At 39.6% G+C, this 20,203-nt stretch overlaps 1 protein-coding gene across 1 annotated transcript; it reads left to right on the top strand.

Moving 5' to 3' along the window:
- The first annotated feature begins 504 nt into the window (after nt 1-504).
- Nucleotides 505-19,583, top strand: NOL11 (nucleolar protein 11). Its single transcript, XM_080825937.1, has 18 exons — nt 505-680; nt 2,455-2,568; nt 2,689-2,745; nt 4,687-4,835; nt 6,412-6,469; nt 6,773-6,917; nt 9,189-9,377; nt 11,077-11,153; nt 13,170-13,293; nt 13,897-13,985; nt 15,324-15,392; nt 15,859-16,043; nt 16,199-16,324; nt 16,482-16,712; nt 17,336-17,414; nt 18,285-18,377; nt 18,893-19,000; nt 19,165-19,583. Exons 1-18 carry the CDS (start codon nt 540-542, stop codon nt 19,279-19,281), a joined length of 2,151 nt encoding a protein of 716 aa, XP_080682063.1. The 5' UTR covers nt 505-539; the 3' UTR covers nt 19,282-19,583.
- The last annotated feature ends 620 nt before the right edge of the window (nt 19,584-20,203 follow it).

Raw genomic sequence — 20,203 nt, 5'->3', positions numbered from 1 at the left:
GGAAGGTTCTGAGAAGCAGGGGGATGAGGCTTTTCACGTAGGTACAGCACTTTATCAAGAGTTTATCTGAAGAGGGGCATTTCTTTTCTTTACCAGTGTTTCTTGGGGCCGTGGCAAGAATTCCCAAAGAGCCCACTTAAAGTGACAAAATAGAACAAAACAAAAAGGTGCTTGCCACGCCCACCCTTCAGCCTCTCAAATCCTGACCTGAAAAGTGCGCCGCGGCTGAAGCGACTGCACGTGAAAGGTAAGACATTCCCCGGCCCACCCTTCCCGTCTCCAGAGGAGTACATCCGGGACTCCGAGGGGCGTGGCTAGGAGGCGGAGTTTAGAGGCAACGTCCCGGCTCCGCCCACCCGGCGGCGCCCACAGCCAGGCACGCCGGCCGCGCCATCCACGCCCGCCAGAGGTCGCCCGCTCAGCAAACAGGGTTCTTATTTGGCAGGTTTCTTATCTGGCCAGTCGGGCTTCTAGTTCTCGCGAGAGAAAGCGCAAAGCCTGCCGGGAGGGATGTGCTGCAGTCCGTAGGTTTGCCCAAAATGGCAGCCTTGGAGGAGGGGTTCACGTTGTCTGCGGTACCCTTGGGTGCCGGGCCTCACGGACTCCTAGGCGTGGAGCAGAGCGACAAAGCAGACCAGTTTTTAGTGACGGACGGCGGCAGGACCGTCATCCTCTATAAGGTGAGGGTGATGTGGTCGGAGAGCGCCCGCTGAGGTCTCGCCCCTTTCTGAGCACGGAGCCAGAGCTGCAGGTTTCTCACAGCTTCCGAGAGAGATCGTCGAGCGGCTTATTGGAGAGCTGGCTTGGCCCCTCCGGGACGCTGAATGAGGTCTAGCGTAGGACTCGGTTGTTTTTCTGGAGAGAGAGAGACATCATTCCGACTTCCAGGCGGCGGAGCGTCTGAGTGCACGTGGAAAGGAAAGGAAAACCTGGGCTTTCGCTTCGCATCTCCCGGTGATGGCCTTAAGATCCCCTCCCGGGTTTTCAGTTACTCTAGCTGCCCGCAGAAGGGTTGAACGGAGATTGGGCGGGAGAGAGTGACTGGCAGCCTGGGAACAGTGATTTAACTTTGTGCCCATACACTTTTCCCCTCTCTTTGGGGGAAAAGTTTTGCGCATTGTTTTGCTCGTTTGATTTTTTAGTAGCTTGATGCAATCCTGATTCCGAGTGAGCTGTCAGTTGCCAACTAACTACCCGCTGTAAATCCTGGAGTTGAGTCCTGGGCAGGCTCTATAGGTCCCGCCCCCTTTTTATCCAAACTCTTCACTCAAGACTCCTGAGCAGTTTTGCTTTTTGTAGTCTCGTAGAAAGGAATTATTCTTATCTGGACTGCTGAACATAGTTTCCCGTGTCTTTAAGAAGCTAGCTCTCTACTTTGAAGTTTGGGGAACAGGTTGCCAACATTCCCTGTAGTGTTTGCTGGTGTTGACTCTTTCTGATGACACTGTTGGTTTTTACCTCCACCGTCACGTAGACTTAAAGTTTTGCAGTTCCTGCATAAAAATACAGTGACTGGAATTGGCATGATACCAGGTATACCTGCTCAGTTTCCCATGCCCCGTTCAAAGGCACAGTGGAATCCCATTTTTTAAAATGTACTCTTTACTAAAAAGTGTTGTTAATTTACTTTTTTCTTTTAGTAACTTAGTTACATTTTCATTTTGATTAATTTTTAAAAGTGTTTATTTTTTTATCTTTTAAAGAAATATTTATTTGAGAAAGAGGGAGAAGCAGACTCCTGCTGAGCTGGGAGGCTGATTGGGGGGTGTGGGGGGGGGTCATCCCAGGACTCAGAGATCATGACCCTAGCCAAAGGCAGAGGCTTAACCAATTGAGCCACCCAGGCACCCCAAGGTTTTTGTTGCGGTGGTTGTTTTTTTTAACATTTTATTTATTTATTTGACGCAGAGAGAGACAGCAGAGAGAAACCGTGAGAGAGGGAACAAACGGGAGTGGGAGAGGGAGAAGCAGGCTTCCTGCTGAGCAAGCCTGATGCAGGGCCCAGATCCCAGGGTCCCGGGATCATGGCCAGAGCCGAAGGCAGACTCTTAACGACTGAGCCACCCGGGCGCCCTGGCACCCCAAGCTTTTTATATTTGTAGTAAAATACAACATGCAGTTTACTGTTAACTATTTTTTTAGTATACTGTACAGTGTATTAAGTATGTTTATGTCGTGCAGCCATCACACCATCCGTCTCCCAAACTCTTCATCTTGAAAAACTGAAGTAAGCAGTAACTCCCCATTCCCCCAGCCCCGACACCACCATTCTTTCTGTCTTAAGTGGAATCGTACAGTGTTTGCCTTTTTTGTAATTATTTACTTTTTTACTTTAGGAAGTGTATTAAATGTTATTATCTTAATTATTATTTTCTTTGTCTTGATTGTAAATTTAATTGCTCTAATATCTGAAATTGAGTTTTTGAATATTGTATGTTGCCTTGATTTTACTAGGTTTCTGATCAGAAACCCTTGGGAAGCTGGTCGGTGAAACAAGGTCAAATTATAACATGTCCAGCTGTATGCAACTTTCAAACTGGAGAGTATATTGTTGTACATGATAATAAGGTGGGTTTTAAAACTTTTTATATAATATATGCAACAGATCAAATATCGATTTATTAACTATTTGTGTTAAATATAAGTGGAAATTGAAATGCTTTTTTAATTTGTGTGTATTGATTGAAGGTTTTGAGAATATGGAGTAATGAAGACGTAAACCTGGATAAAGTATTTAAAGCTACAGTAAGTCTTTGGATTTTTTTTTTTTTTTTAAGATTTTTATTTATTTGAGAGAAAGAAAGAGCACAAGTGGGGAGAAGGAGAAGCAGCTCCCGGCTGAGCAGGGAGTCTGATGTGGGGCTCAATCCTAGGACCCCACAATCGTGACCTGAGCTCAAAGGAGACACTTAACTAACTGAGCCATCCAGGCTCACATATTAGTCTTTGGATTTTCTAGTGTGTCTATTAGTTTATTGGTGAGATGGAATAATTTGTAATGTAGTCTTTTGTTTATCTTAGTATATCTGTGAAAGTGAGCATAAAAGTTATATCAGCTTTTCATTCTAGTTATTTTGTAGTGTATCTTGGAACACATCTTAGTTCATTAATGTGTTAGAAAATAGAAACTGTATTATTACATGAGATTAAGGATTTAAATAATTCCTGAATTGTACATTTTCAGTTATTTCCATGAGTTTAGATGTTTATGAAGTGTCCCTTGTGAGAACTTTACTGTGCCCTTTCTTTTTTTTTTTTTTTTTTAAGATTATTTATTTATTTATTTGACAGAGAGAGAGAGATCACAAGTAGGCAGAGAGGCAGGCAGAGAGAGAGAGGAGGAAGCAGGCTTCCTGCCAAGCAGAGAGCCCGATGCGGGGCTCGATCCCAGGACCCTGAGATCATGACCTGGGCCGAAGGCAGAGGCTTAACCTGCTGAGCCACCCAGGCACCCCATACTGTGCCCTTTCTTAAAATAGGTAGAACAGACCCTGCTGATTTTATTATATATCTTAAGAGTGTATAGAATGCAGTAAGAAAGAACCTTGAGTAACTGTGCCTTTTCTACTAATGACCTAAAGAGTGTGTGTGTTTAAGGATCTATTTATTTATTTGAGAGAGAGAGCATGTACAAGTGGTCAGGGGTGGTGGAAGGGAGAGAGAGAATCTCAAGCAGACCTCTCTGAGCGTGGAGCCAGAGACAGGGCTGGATTTCACAACCCTGAGACCATGGCTCAAGCCGAAATCAAGAGTCATAAGCTTAACAGACCGAGCCACCCAAGCACCCCTGACCTAAAGTGTGCTAATTAACTTTTCTTACTTAAAAATGAGGGTCTCAAACTAGGGTAACCTTGAAAGTTCCTTCCAGTTCTAAATGTCTAACTAAATATAATTGGCAAATTTTAGAAGTGGCACATGATAGAACTGATTGAGATGTAATGACAGTTGTCACTTGGACCCCTGATACTTCTAGCTGGCTAACTGTGTTGTTTTCTGGCCCCAGTCTTTTTATTTACCTTGCAGTAACATGATCCTTAATTTTACAGTGGAGTTAACTTCTTTTCTTGGGCTTACAGGCTGTAGTTGTAATTATGGCATCAGTCTTTATCGAGCCCCAGAACTGCTTAAAACTGCATTAGTGGCGTCATTTATACCTCTCCCAATCTTCAGGTTTTGGAGAACCAGGTTGTACCTACCTCTAGTAGTCAAAATAGAAGGATAAACCAAAAATGCATAAAAATGATGACTTATGGTTGGCTCAGTCAGCTAAGTGTCTGACTTTTGATTTAGGCTCATGTCATGATCTCAGGGTTGTGGGATCAAGCCCCACATTGGACTCTGTGCTCAGTACAGAGCCTGCTTGAGTTCTCTTTCCTTCTCCCTGTGCCCCTCCCTCTGTTCACCCATGCTCTCTCTAAATAAATAAATAAATAAATAAAATCTTCAAATAAATAAATATCTTATAAAGTGATGACTTAAGGGTAGAGCAGGGGACAGGGTAAATGGTATAGGAGCAAAAGGCTTCTGTATGTATTTTATGTTGTGCATTTGACTATGGACCCATATAAAGCTGAATCAAAATGAAAACAAGTCAGTTCTTAAAAATAAGCTTTCTGTAAATGTCCTTATTCTCTTAGGTAGCACTTGTTTTAGAATAAAAACTAATGCATTCTTACTTTCTTCTAGTTGTCTGCTGAGATATACAGGATACATTCGATACAAGGGACAGAACCCTTAGTGCTATTCAAAGAAGGTGCTGTTCGTGGCTTAGAGGCCTTGCTTGCAGAGCCCCAGCAGAAAATTGAAACTGTTATCTCTGATGAAGAAGTGATTAAGTAAGTTCCAATACTTGTAAGTGAATTTTTTCCATAATAAAGATATACTGTGCATATTTTTTATACCGTTCTTTGCTTTGTTCAAAAGTCTTTTGGTTATAAATATAGTAAAAGCGTAATTAAAAACCATTTATATAGGGACACCTGGGTGGCTCAGTTTGTTAAGCAGCTGCCTTCAGTTCAGGTCGTGATCCTAGGGTCTGGGGATCGAGTCCCGCATCTGGCTCCTGGCTCAGCGGAGAGCTTGCTTCTCCCTACCACTCTGCCTGCTGCTCTCCCTGCTTTGTACTCTCCTTCTCTGTTAAATGAATAAATAAAACCTTAAAAAATTCTTTTAAAAAAATAAAATAAAAACCATTTATATGCCATTGACCAAATTAGCATCCTCCAAAAGCCTCTGGAGTGATAGGTGATTGGGGAGACTGTATAGGCATTTGAGTCCTGTTTTGATGACAGAAGACTGTATAGGAGTTATTTGAAGATGACGTGGGTAGTGCCATGAGCCCCAAATCTCTCCCTGTTACATTGCCCTGACTGCCAAGGTCAGAACCCTTACCCCTGAAGACAAGTATAGTTTGATGTTAGTGCCATGATGATAGTGCTTTGAGCACCCTGCTTTCCCAGATTCTGGTATAAAACTGGGAAAATGACTCTCAAATGATAGAAGGAAATTTCATGATTTCACATTTCTCCAGTCCCCATTTTTTTTTTTTTAAGATTTTACTTATTTGTCAGAGAGAGAGATTTTGTACAAACAGGGGGAGTGGCAGGCAGAGGGAGAAGCAGACTCCCTGCTGAGCAGGGAGCCCGATTCAGGGCTCGATCCCCTGACCCTAGGATCATGACTTGAGCCGAAGGTAGACACCTAACCGACTGAACCACTCAGGCGCCCCTCCAGTTCCCATTATTTTATCACATTTCCTATTTAGTTAACTTGCTGCCTCTCCTGGTCCACTTGATGCAAGCTAAATTTCTAAAAGTCAGAAGGAAGCCTTGTACTTAGTGAACAATGTAGACAATGACCAGGTGTATCTTGGACTGCTCTGTTGAATGGCTCTAATGTGTGAGCAACTGTGTTTGGAGGAAATCTTCAGGAAAAAGGGATATAGGTAGAGGATATGAGTTCTAGTGGCCACTTCGCCAGAATTTGGCTATGTAGCCTCAGTTACAAGCCCTTTATCTTCCCTGTGCCTCCTCTCCAGGCAGGTGAGATCCTAATGTTTTCCTCAGAGCGCTAGTCCTAAAAGTGACTGAAAGGGAAGGGGAAGGGGAGGAGTCAAATAAGTTGAATAACGTTGCCTACTGTCACATACCCACCCCTTTGGGGCTTTACAATTCACATTGTCTTTAAAGCTCTGGGAAGTTAAGCAACTTGCATTTAATCCAGAGATTCATGTGGCAGAGAAATACCTACTAATTCTCTGTGAAATGTATTTTGAAACACTGAATAAAGAAAACTCTGACGTCTCTTTGACTCTAAAAAAATAATAGAAGATATTCTCTGAAATTTAGCTTGATAGGTTTCTCTCAGCTGGTGATTTGGCATTTTATAAATTTTCTTCCCATTTTTTTTTAGGTGGACAAAGATTTTCATGGTATTTAAGCATCCTGTTCTAATTTTTATTACTGAAAAAGTAAGTGGTATCTTTAATTCCTGGCCTATTTTGTGACATTTCAAATTCACATATGTTATTTTTAAACTAAAAATGGGCTTTAGTATTTCTCTCAGAAGATTTTTTTTATTGTGTATCTTTTTTAAATACTAAAAAATCTTCTAGTTACAACAAAATATTTTTTAGAACAATTTTATTTTAATTGGACAAGAGGTTTTTAAGCACTCATTAAAGTAATTAGGAGGGTGACAACTGGCTTTAACATTTAAATATAATTGGTTCAAATGGGAATATTTTTAAATAAAATAACCTTTTTATGTGCAGCATGGGAATTACTTTGCTTACATACAAAAGTTCAACTCACATACCTTAAGCAAATACATGCTCTTACTTGGACAAGAAGAAAATTCTGTTATACAGAGTTTCACTGCATCTGTGGATCGGAAATTCATCTCTTTGATGTCATTAAGTAAGTATTTTTCTTCAAACTTACAGAGATTATAAATAAAGGATGGTGGGTTTTCTGAGTTAGCATCTGAGGTTTTTTGCAGTTTTCTATTGTAGCACTTCCCTTCCCGTGCTTCCTTCCAAGCATTTGTGCCTTCACTTTTTGCACTTTGCCATATCTGTCATGCATTATGTCACTGGTTCTCTGCAGCTAATTTTTATATCTTAAGATTTATCAGGGCGCCTGAGTGCTCAGTCTATTGTGTCTGCCTTCAGTTCAGGTCATGATCCTGAGGTCCTGGGACCTCCCGGTCCTGGGCTCCTCCTCAGCAGAGAGTCTCCTTCTCCCTTTCTCTCTCCCTCTTCCTCTCCCCCGCCTATGTTTGCTGTCTCTCTCTTTCAAATAAATAAAATCTGTTAAAAAAAAAAAAAAATAGGGGCGCCTGGGTGGCTCAGTGGGTTAAAGCCTCTGCCTTCGGCTCAGGTCATGATCCCAGAGTCCTGGGATTGAGCCCCGCATCGGGCTCTCTGCTCCGTGGAGAGCCTGCTTACTCCTCTCTCTCTGCCTGCCTCTCTGCCTACTTGTGATCTCTTGTCTGTCAAATAAATAAATAAAATCTTTAAAAAATATATATATATACATATATACACACACATATATATGAAAAGCAGTAGTAACATAATACCAATAAAAAAGGGAAAAATCCTTTTTTATCTTTATCATCATAAGTCTAGGTTCTTTGATACTGTAAGTAGTGAAGCATAAAATAACTAAGGTGGCCCTGGTTGGCTTAGTCTGTTAAGCGTCTGCCTTCAGCTCAGGTTGTGGTCCTGGGGTTCTGGGATCGCGTCCCACTTGGGATCTCTGCTCACTTGCTTCTCCCTCTGCCTGCTGCTCTGTCTACTTATGCTCACACACACACGCACACACTCTCTCTGTCAAATAAATAAATAAAAACTTTAAAAATAAGTAAATAAATAATAAAATAACGAAGGTTGGTATTGAGTGACCCTTCTAGTTCTCTTTTCTAGCCTTAAGATTTAGGGTATCCTTTGAACAATGGTGGAGACAGGTGAGTTAACGGAATCTAACAAAGCATTCGTGGCCTGTGCCAGCAAGCATTTTATAGATTTGTCGATCCCTTGTAGATTATCTGTATCTAATGGTCTAAAGTATAACCCTAATCTTAGGTGACTAGGAAAAAGAAAAATGCCTTTGTGGTGTCCTCTTTATCCTGCCCTTTATGGATCCTTTTGAAGTTGTTTTGAGAGAATTAAGGAAGGAAAGAACAAGGACAATATTTTCATAGTGTGGCAATTTAAAAATCTTAATATCTTTTTTTTTATTGGTTTCAGAGGTAGAATTTAGTGATTCGTTAGTTGCATATAACACCTAGTGCACATTACATCAAGTACCCTCCTTAATGCCCATCACCGAATTATCCCTTCCTCCCACCCCAATTAAAATATCTGTGAGGTTTTTTAATGTGCAAATGTTTGCAATGACTATTAAGAAAAAGTTCCCATCATTTATTTTATCTAGAAGGTCTTTGGAATTCCTTTAATGCCTTTGCTTAAGAGGGACTGGTTTTCTTATAGTTTAATCTGTAAGATATACTTAGTGATTTGGTTTGGTTTGGTTTAGTTTGGTTTTTTAAGTAGGCTTCATGCCCAGCATGGGGCTTGACCTCACAACCCTGAGATTAAGAGTTGCATACTCTACAGACTGAGCCAGCCTGGTGCCCCAGATACACTTATTGCTGAATGAAAGTTTATAAGTTAAGTTTTAGCTTACTGAATAAACACTGTAATAAGGGAGTCTGAACCAGAGGTCATAAAATCTTCCTGTAGCATAACTAGAACCACAATAAAATTGCCAAAATTCAATTGACATGCCAAAAAACAGCAATTTCATATGGTTTTCGGGGTGATGCAGTAATGAGAAATGTCATGTATAGAACAGAAGGCTAATTAATGTCGAATGTGCGGTACATCCTTTTAGTGACTAGATTATCTGTATTCCTACAGTTCCCTCACATATTCTAATTATTATGAGTATTTAGCTGTTGTGACATTTCTTACTGAGAGATTTAATAATAATACTCCTCCCTCAAGTTTAGGTTTGTAGTACAATTTAAGGGAAAGCATTGAGTGGTATGATTTTGAATCTGTTTATTTTTCTAGTTGTATTCTATATGAAATTGATACAACTTATAAACAGCCTAGTACCTTGAACTGTAACAGATACAGAGCTGTCCTTTATCTGATAATAACAAATACTTGTTTCCAACAGGCTCTGATGGATGTATATATGAAACCTTGGTACCAATACATCCAAGTGACCCAGAGAAAGATCAGAGGGTGGTTAGATCACTGTTGCTCAAGACTGTGGTGTCTGGTGATACTCGAAATGGTGTTGCACTCACCGTCCTGGATCAAGATCATGTAGCGGTCCTAGGACCACCGCTGCCATCTTCCAAGGGTGACTGAAATCTGATCCATTAAGAAGTCCTTTGGATTTTTCCTTCAAAGTGTACCTTTTAGTCTTTTTCTTTTTTACTGATTATCACCCATTAATTTTCTTTAGCATCATAATCAAATTATTTTTGTAGCTTCCTAACTCTCCTTGAATAGGTCTTTGATTTCAGCTTACATTAGTTACTTTTTTAAAGTTTGTTTATTTTATTTATTTGTGTATTTACTTATTTACCTATTTATTTATTTTTACTTATTTCTATACCCAACACTCAAACTTAAAACCCTGAGATCAAGAGTCACATACTCTGTTGACTGAGTCAGCCAGGTGCCCCGTCTTTTAGAAATATTCCTTGTATCACTACCTTGCTTGTGACTAATGTCTTAAAGGAGTAAAAACTGCCAATATCTGTGCCAGCCCATAGGCATTTGATCATTGGTAAGCCTTGTGGTAGGGATTCGAATTCATAGCCTTTCAGCAGAAAGGAAATCCACTGGATTTGGATAACCTGATATTCAGGGACTGCTAATAGGCTTTTTCATCTCTGACATCAGAGCATCATTCTCATTCCCACCTCACCTTTCCCCCAGAGAACCCCTCCACACACACACAGACTTACTATCACCAAAAATACATTTGTTCTGGCCAGTGTGAGATTAGGGTCTTTCAGGCAACACTATGAAACTCAGAATCTTTTGTCTAGTATTCAGGTCTCTCCATAGTCTAGCCCTCATCCACTTTTTCCAGTCTCTTTTCTCAGTTTCTGAGCAAGAATCCTTTGATTTATTCATCCCAGGCTTCCTACTGACTGTACTCTTAACTTGCGCATCCTAGTCTGTGTACTTTGTTCTTACGTTTCTCCCTCTTAAGATAGGAGCTACTAGTTACAGCATAACTATCCTGCGCAGGGCATTTTATGTATATTATCTTGTTTGTATCATTTAATCTTTCAGCAACACTAGGAAAGAAAGTAGTTACTGACTGCAGTCCTGTTTTATAAGTCAGCAGACAGGTATTGACAGCAGATAGCAGATAGCAGACAGATAACTAAGTAGGGTGACCCTTTTTACCTAGGCCACAGACCTTACTGATCTCCAGTCCTGGCGCTTTGTCACTGTACCATGCTGTGCTTCTCTCGCCCCTACCGTCATCCCTCTTCTGGGTCCTGCTCTAACCCCCAAAGCCCGGTAACTACTGTTAGAGTAGTTTCTTCCTGTGTCTCTTTCCTGTGTCTCTTTCTAGAGTCTTTTCACATGTGTACAAGCAAATACTACTAATTTTTCTTTCCTCTTCTTTTTACTTGTATAGTAGCATACCATTCACACTTGGGCACCTTACTTATTCACTTACTGAGGGATCGTAGAGCCCTTTCCATATCAACATTTATTACTAATTTCTTATTATTGTTATTATTAACACTTTATTTTTTTAGAGCAGTTTAAGGTTCACAGCAAAATTGAGGGGAAGGTATGTAGATATCCCATATGCCCACTGCCCTCACCCATGTCCACTTCTTGTCATAAGATCTCATTTCCTTGAGTTTCTGCAGCAATCACTGTCTTCATTATTCATTTTATACCTAACAAAACAAGACTTATGTGTTTAACTGTGAGTCTCCCTAATCTCCTCACTTCTTTCCCCATCACCCTCAGCGTCACATGTTTATATGTGGTACAGCTCTGAATTTGTTTGTCTTACTTTGTAGAATGCGTCTCCATATGGAACACAAAATTTCAAACACTACAGACTTCCAAAGAGCTACCACAGGGGACCAGCGGTCAAGTAAGTTTTTGGTTTTGGGGATTTCCAAATTTAGTTACTTTTGTGCATGATAAATACAGTATAAAGGAAGAGACTTCATATTTTAATAATTTGGCAGTTTTTGATTAAATTGAGAAAATATTTTTTACTTGCAAGATTATATTTAATTTGGTTATTGTTTCAATTTTTGTTAAGTTTGTCACTTTCAATTATAGGCAATTTTAGATCAAGGAAGAACAATGAGCAAAAAAAGGTAGCTGCTCTTTGGTTTGAAGTTTTTACTTCTGTATTTCTTTATAAATATTTCTATTTTTTATTATTATTATTTTTTAAAGATTTTATTTATTTGTTTGTCGGAGGGAGAGATCACAAGTAGGCAGAGAGGCAGGCGGGTGGAGGGGGAAGCAGGCTCCCCGCTGAGCAGAGAGCCTGATGTGGGGCTCGATCCCAGGACCCTGAGATCATGACCTGAGTTGAGGGCAGAGGCTTAACCTACTGAGCCACCCAGGTGCCCCTTTATTATTATTTTTTTTTAAGTATTCTCTATATCCAGTGTGGGGCTTGAACTCACAACTTCGAGACCAAGAGTCACATGCTCTACTGACTAAGCCAGCCAGGAGCCCCATTCCAATTCCACTTGTATTTTGAACCATACACCAGGGCTGTTACTTTTCTTAAGAAATTAGTCTTTTAGGTTACACGGGAAATATTATCATGGAGTTACATAAGGATTTTTTTTTTAAGATTTATTTCTGTATTTGTTTGAGAGACAGAGACAAAGAGAGGGAGGGCAGGCACAATCACGGGGAGGGGCAAAGGGAGAGGAGAGAGAGAATCTCAAGTAGACTCCCCCGCTGAGTGTAGAGGCCACTACAGGGCTCCATCCTGGGATCCTGAGATCATGACCTGAGCTGAAATGAAGAGCTGGATGCTTAACTGACTGAGCCATTCAGGCTTTGCTTACATAAGAATTATTGAAGAGTTTAAATGTTAGCCAGCCAGACCAAAGTTCTGAGGCAGGGGCCATTGTCTATTTTGTTACCTGTTTTTTCTTCGGTGTCTATCAAAGGTGCCCATAAGGATTGGTTGTTTAGTGGATGCATTTTCATATATAAATAAAATATAATCAAGATAATGTGATGTTAAGATAGTTGTAATTAGAGCATAAGGAGAGTAGACTTCACAGCATACAATATGATTTTATATTGAAACAAATAATAAAATTAACCACTTAACAGTTCTACCACTCTAACAAACTTGTTTGATTTCCATGTTCCTTTAAGCTTTTTGTTCATATATCCATCTTACATTTTACTGTTTTAAAAAGTGGAGTGATAAGATAGAAACAACGTTAGCAGCAGCCCTTTCTCCCCATGGGTCCTGTCCCCATGCTTTAAAAATCACCTTTCTGCACCAAAACAAAAACAAAAACATTAAATTCTGCTTTTATCATCTAACACGTCATTAACAGAGTGCCCTGTTATAGTACTCTTGGTAATTACTACATTAATAGGTGTATAACAGTGGCAATATTACTTTTAAGTAATTATTTTAAATGAATATGTTTATCAGATTTTTAGAAGTAAAGAGAATCCTTCAAATTATGCTTTATTTAGACGTGGGCAAAAATAAGAGCTGTGTAAACCTACCCAGTTAATAGGTTGTACATGTGAGATTATTCTGGAAAGTTGCTTAACTTTGTTTTGCCATTTTTTTTTTGTTATAGTAAGATTCCTCATACTGTAAGTTATTGTTATAAATGCAACTCAGATCTTAGAAGTGGAAAAAAAATTGCTTACTTTTTTTTCTTTTTAAGATTTTATTTATTTATTTGACAGAGATAGAGAGAAACAGTGAGAGAGGGGATACAAGCAGGGGAAGTGGGAGAGGGAGAAGCAGGCTTCCTGCTGAGCAGGGAGCCTGATACGGGGCTCAGTCCCAGGACCCTGGGATCATGACCTGAGCCGAAGGCAGATGCTTCACCGACTGAGCCACCCAGGCGCCCCTGCTTACATTTTTTATAACATTTTTTTGTAGCTCTGGTATTACGGGGAAAATTTATTTGTGCTACATGGAAAATTTCTTACGGTGATTCCATACAAGTGTGAAGTATCTTCATTAGCAGGTGCTCTTGGAAAACTCAAACATAGTCAAGATCCAGGTAGGAACTTCCATTTGTGGTTTGTTTTTGTTTTTGTTTTTTAAGTAACCTCTATATCCATTGTGGGTCTTGAACCTGAGATCAAGAGTTGCATGCTCTACTGACTGAGCCAGTCAGGTGCCCCAGGACCTTCTGTTTTTTTATTAATATAAGCCATTTTATTAACTTCCAGTTTGATGTAGGTGTCTACAACCATCAGTTTACAGAAGCTGATTTTGATGTTGAAATTTGCCATGATTCATTGAAGTTTCCTTGACCCAGGTATCTACCTTGAGAACAGTCTCCATTGCAGATGCTGCTGCAGACTGAAGATCTAAACACCAGTCTTCTGACATCAGGGCAGTGGGAGAGTCCAGACAAAATGATTAATAGTTTTACCCTTCCAGGCTTATCAGTGGTCCCCTCTCTTGGCTTAATGTTACTGGCACGTAGCTTTATACTGTGTTATGACGTACTGATCTGGGGTTCTCAGGGGAATTCAGTGATCTTTAAAGCCTCTTGTAAACTGTGCACAAATGGTCATGTTTTTGTTGTTCTTTGATTGGTTGGCTAAATAGAGTAGGTCAAAAAATTCCAGAAATTGTATGCTTTGTGTTTTCTTAGGCACTCAGACTGCGCCTCACTTTGTAAATTGGGAAACATCTCGGGGATATAGACTTGGATCCCAGAACTCAGAGCAGTCGAAGAGAATTGTAAGTTTTGTAGTTGAAATAGAAATATTAATGCAAATGGGTGGGGGCGGGGGAGAAAAGGTCGAATTACCTTAAGGATTCACATCTGTACAATGCTTATAGCTTTGATCTTTCTTTTTTTTTTTTATTTTTATTTTTTTGACAGAGATCACAAGTAGGCAGAGAGGCAGGCAGAGAGAGCGGGGGAAGCAGGCTCCCTGCTGAGCAGAGAGCCTGATGCTGGGCTCGATCCCAGGACCCTGAGTCCATCACCTGAGCTGAAAGCAGAGGCTTAACCCACTGAGCTACCCAGGCTCCCCAGCTTTGATCTTTCTTATTATTGTTTTAAAGATTTTATTTATTTATTTGACAGAGAGAGAGATCACAAATAGGTAGAGAAGCAGCTAGAGAGGGCGAAGCAGGCTCCCTGCTAAACAGAGAACCCGATGCGGGGCTTGATCCCAGGACCCTGAGACCATGACCTCAGCCTTAGGCAGAGGCTTAACCCACTGAGTCACCCAGGCGCCCTTGATCTTTTTTAAAAAAGATTTTATTGAGAGAGAGAGCGCTCACGTGTGTGCATGTGACCCTCGGGAGGGGGCTGTGGGAGAGGGAGAAGCAGACTCCCTGCTGAGCAGGGAGCCCAATGTAGGACTCGATCCCAGGACCCTGAGATAATGGCCTGAGCCAAAGGCAGACGCTCAACGACTGAGCCACCCAGGCACCCCTATAGCTTTGATCTTAATGACAGAGCAATTTGAATCTTGAACCCACTAACCTGACATCTTTTATCCAGAAATGACATGTGTAGTGTAGTAGTAAATTTTTATGGGCATGTGTATGTTTAAGACGCAGATATGAGGGATGCCTGGGTGGCTCAGTTGGTTAAGCTGCTGCCTTTGGCTCAGGTCATGATCCCAGGGTCCTGGGATCGAGTCCCGCATCGGGTTCCTTGCTTGGCAGGGAGCCTGCTTCTCTCGTTGCCTCTGCCTGCCTCTCTGCCTGCTTGTGTGTAGTCTCTCTCTCTCTCTCTCTCTGGCAAATAAATAAAATCTTAAAAAAAAAAAAATTTAAAAAGACGCAGATATGAAAATGGGCAGTTTGCAATTAGTAATAATGCCTTCCTGAGAATAGAGATTTTGTGTTTAAGATAAACAAATACATTAAAAGTCTTAAAGGTATTTAAATTAGTTACAATAAATCTACTTTCCACTATAACCAAATTAAAATATTTTAAAAAGTTTTTGATTAGAGCATATGTATGCTATTCTAGACTCTTTAGGACACCTTATATTCTCCTAAATGTATTTTGGATCTTTGGCATTGTTTTGAGATCCTCATTAATATACTTAATTCCAGTTAAGAAGAAGAAAAACTGAAGTGAGTGTACAGAATCCAGCATTCACACAACTTCTATCTGCTATAAAGGTAAATACAGTATTAAAAATACCAAAAATCAGCTCAAGTGGTTAAAAGAAATCCCATCTACTTTCATTCATTCTTATTTTCATGACCTTTTTTTTTTGTATCTGTAGCTAACAGTTGTGTAGTACGTTAAGGTTGTCAGAGCTATCCAGTACTTCGGCTTATTTGACTTTTACTAAGTATTTTGTGAGGTCAGTGTGATGGTGGCAGCCTCATCACTATCTCTTTCCCTTTGCATTGAATATGTTTGTAACTTAGCCTCTTAAAGAATTTGGTTTCTAAACTCTGGCATTGTGTTTTGTTTTGTGTTTTGTAGTTTGTCTTTGGGCAGTGGATTGCAGCATCAACTCCAATTTCACAGGATTGCATGAATACTGTTAATGATTTAAGAAAATGTTGAGCTAGCGACTTTTAAGTTCAGAGTGACATTAATGTACCAGACTGAACTGTCTTACTTCTGCCCTTTCAGAAAGATTCAGAAAAACACATTGAAGTAGAACTATGTAAATTTTTGGCTATTAAGCCGACACCTGACTTTAATACTATTATTGGGGACATAGTATCAGAACTCCTGGGAAGACACAAAGCAGAACCATCATTTTATCCCCGGAACTCTTTGATGCAGCTTATCCAAACACATGTACTTTCTCATAGGTAAGTGTTTCTGTATACCAAACTTGACGTGCAATAACTTCTTTGACCTTGTTTTTTACTAATTTTCATACTCTGAAAAAGCTTATACAGTATTTGCAGTTGAGATTTTTCTTAATACACAAGAATGATTCATGTTTTTTTTTTTTTTGTCTTAGCTTATGCCCTGGCTTGATGGAGGCTGCCTTGGAAAAGGCAGATGTACAGATGTTACAGCTCTGTCTACAACAGTTCCCTGACATTCCCGAATCAGTCACCTGTGCTTGCTTAAAAATTTTCTTGAGGTAAGTTAGAAGCTGAAGGTCCTTTTTCATTACTGCATTTTTAATCTTTCAAACATTACTTGATTTCTGAAACTTTGAATGCCTACAAAATGAACATTTTTCCAGTGAGATCATGCAGTGATTAGAATTCATTTCTCGCTTTCAATTAACACGATAGCATTAGTGATGGCAGTCTTCAAGAAGCAGAAATCAATATGGAATCAGTTTCGGACTATAGTGATTCTGTGCAAGAGGAGAAAATGGAAGAGCAAACGGAAGTTCTTCACAATGGCTTCAATGCTGAAGAAGAAAACTGTGGTAACTGGGATCGGGAGTTAAACAGAAAGCCTCAGGATTCAGCAGAGGAGACCACGTCGTGCCCTGTGATACCAAAGAGAGCAGCTCTGCTGTATCCTTTGAAATAATTTCCCCCACATTGTCTCTTTCCCTACACTCAAGTGCTGAGCAGCAGCTAGGGAGTAAATAGATCATTTCAGTTTTTTTCAGTTTCTGCTAGAAAATGGAGTACAGTCAGTGCTCTATGCAAACAGCTTTCTTAAACCTGATTTAAGAAGCTTTGTGAAGGCAGAAACTTTATTGATTTTAAAAATTAGTATTCTGGATAAATACCAATTACAGGAGTGAAGTATTCCAAATGGCCTCTGGTATTTATGAGAAAGTTCAGTGATAGAGCTCTTTGAGAAACGTAAAACTTCTTTTTTTTTTTAAGATTTTATTTATTCATTTGACAGACAGAGATCACAAGTACACAGAGAGGCAGGCAGAGAGAGATGAAGGGAAGCAGGCTCCCTGCTGAGCAGAGAGCACGACGCAAGGCTCAATTCCAGGACCCCGGGATCATGACCTGAGCCCAAGGCAGAGGCTTTAACCCACTGAGCCACCCAGGCGCCCCGAGAAAAGTAAAACTTCTTACAAATTTAGAAGAGATATCACTGGGGAAAGGAGTTACTCATAATTTCAGTGGAAAAGCCTTTATTTATTGAAACAAGGTTTTCCTTTAGTCCTAAGTAGAAATGCAATTCTTCATTCAGCTTACAGCGAAATGTTTCTTCTGCCTCACTTGAAAGACATTCCAGCACAACATGTCACTGTAAGTGTTCTTAGCATCCTATACAATTTTATTTCTGCTTTATTTATTTTTTAAAAGACTTTATTTATTTATTTGAGAGAGAGAGCGTGCATCAGATGGGGGAGGGTCAGAGGGAGAAGCAAACTTTCCATTGTCCAGGGAGCTTCATGGGGTGGGTGGAGTTGGGGAGGCTTGATCGTTGGACCCTACGATCATGACCTGAGCTGAAGGCAGACACTTAACTGACTGAGCCACCCAGGCACCCCTTATTTCTGGTGTAAATTTTCCTGCTTAACTCTAACCAGCTTTAGGGCATTTTTGAAAGGTTATCAGGTTCTTTCATATGAATAAGAGGTTTCCCAGCCCCATCCTGAAAAATAGTGCCTAGGAGACGAGTAACTTTTGGGTGGCAGATCTTAGCATATTCCTGGTGCCAAGCCTGAAGGCCAGGTTAATCCATCTAAGTTAAAAGCAAGTGTCTGGCTGGCTCAGTTGGTAGAGCATGTGACGCTTGATCTCGGGGTTATGAGTTCGAGCCCATGTTGGGTGTAGAGATTACTTTTAAAATACATATATACATACACGTTTTGGGTGTTTAGTTGTTGTTATTGTTTTACTTTAAGTAGAAACTAAAAGTTGCTGAGAGATGGATTTTCTTTACTACTTACTACTTAAAAACAGAGTAAGCCACCCCTCCCAAACCAGATGAATTCCTCGTTGATGGCAAAGACTGCATTTTATTCATTTTTGTGTCCCCAGGTGTCTAGCATATTTGTTTGATGTATAACTAAACTCAGTGCCTTCTTAAATTTTTTTGTTTCTTTGTTAGCTTTATATAGAGAGAACATTTTTCTATCAAGGCGATAAATTGTCCTTTTTTCCCTTACCCAGCTATTTCTCCAGTATTTGTATTTCCTTTATCTGAAGTGTAGTGAAAATGCTACTATGACTCTTCCTGGGCTACACCCTCCAACCCTGAACCAAGTAAGATCATCTTTTTTTCAATTTATTGTTTTACTTTTTAGTTTAACTCAAGTATAGATAACATACAGTATTATACTAGTTTCAGGTATACAGTATAGTGATTTAGCCTTTCATACAACATCCAGTGCTCTTCATGATCAGTGAATTCTCTTATTCCCCTTCGCCTGTTTACCCCATCCCTCCACCTGCCTACCCTCTGGTAATCAACAGTTGTTCTCTCTAGTTAAGAGGCTGTTTTTTTGGTTTGTCTCTTTTTTCTTTGTTCATATGTTTTGTAAATTCCCTACATGGGTGAAATCATGTGAAAAAGATTGAGTTATGCTCGTGAAATAAGTGTAAATCGAAGAAGAGTGTTTTTTATATTGGTTAGAAATTACTCCATTTCTAAACTTAAATGTTTAGATTTTAGTAAACAAGACTAATTTTTATAACTGATATAATTCTGGACTTTGTAAAATGAATTAAGCTAAAATTAAATTTAAAATCTTAATTTTCCTTTTCCTGTTTGTCTTCAGATTATGGATTGGATATGTCTACTGCTGGATGCTAACTTTACTGTTGTTGTAATGATACCAGAAGCAAAAAGGCTACTGTTGAGTCTTTACAAGTTTGTGAAATCCCAGGTGTGTGATTATTTGATATATACCGAGTTTCATTAGTACCCAAATTATCGCTTAAATTATAATTTATTCTTAAAATTTTTATCTTGGAATAGTTATAAGTGGTCATGGAGGATTTGTACTTGTAAAAGTTATGGTAAAAGTTACTCTGAAACTTTTTTCTTTAGATTTGCATTTGTTCCGAGCTCAACAAGATTGAAGTAAGTTTTCGTGAGCTGCAGAAATTAAATCAAGAAAAGAACAATAGAGAATTATACTCGATTGAAGTGCTGGAACTCTTCTGATATAACCAGTTCTCCTTCACAGACGTTTTATGAGCCTCTTTTATCTGATTTCTTCCTGCTCATCCAGGCAAGGGATGTGTTTTGTTTGTGACTCTCGCTGTCAGTGACAAGAGAAATGTGTCAGCTAGTACCTGGGCCGTCACTTACTGATGCTCCTGGGTTGGACTGTAGGTTTCATGTGAACCTATTTTAGTTTATAGACATTGGTGGGGAGAGGTTCTGAAGCTTTTTTTAAATATGTAACTGAGCTGATTTTAAGTAAACTTATTTGTGTATTGATAAAAATCTAATTTCTTACCATGTTTTTTGATTAGTTCTTCATTTAGTTAAAGAAAAAAAAAATCACCATAAAAATGGTGATTTTAAGAAGAATGTAGTTTTATCAGAGTCAGAAGCTGTCCCAGTGCGTCTAAGCTCTTGGGTGACAGAGGAGGTGAATTCTGTAAGCAGGGTGGGGAAGGGTCTTCATACAGACATATGCTCTTCTGCCACTTTCTTCTGTCCTTTACCTGCTTCCACTTACCTTCTTTACATGCTCAGGGGTTGAACAATATCTCTTTCTATTTATTATCTCTCAGATTATCTTCATGATTAGTTGGTAATTTAGGTTTCTCTTCTGAAAATAGTTGTGTAGGTTGACCATAGAATTTCCCGTTTTAACTCTTTGGATTTAGGGCAAGTGAGGGACTTTATGTAGACAAAATGGCATTTTGTTTCTTGAGAAGAAACTCAAATTTATCTCTGGTAAAAGTGAAATAATTCTTTCAGGTGATGAATAAGATCTCTATAAATAACTTGAAACATTTCTGAGCTGTGCAAGTCTCTGTTAAGTAAATCATTTTGAAACCTGTTTGAACTTGAAGGGTTAGAATATGTTAAAAACGGGGTGCCTGGGTGGCTCAGTGGGTTAAGCCTCTGCCTT

Source organism: Martes martes, assembly GCF_963455335.1.
Source record: "Martes martes genome assembly, chromosome: 16".
NCBI lineage: Eukaryota > Metazoa > Chordata > Mammalia > Carnivora > Mustelidae > Martes > Martes martes.
The sequence above is the reverse complement of the archived record's forward strand: the minus strand, read 5'-3'. Positions and strand labels throughout refer to the sequence as shown.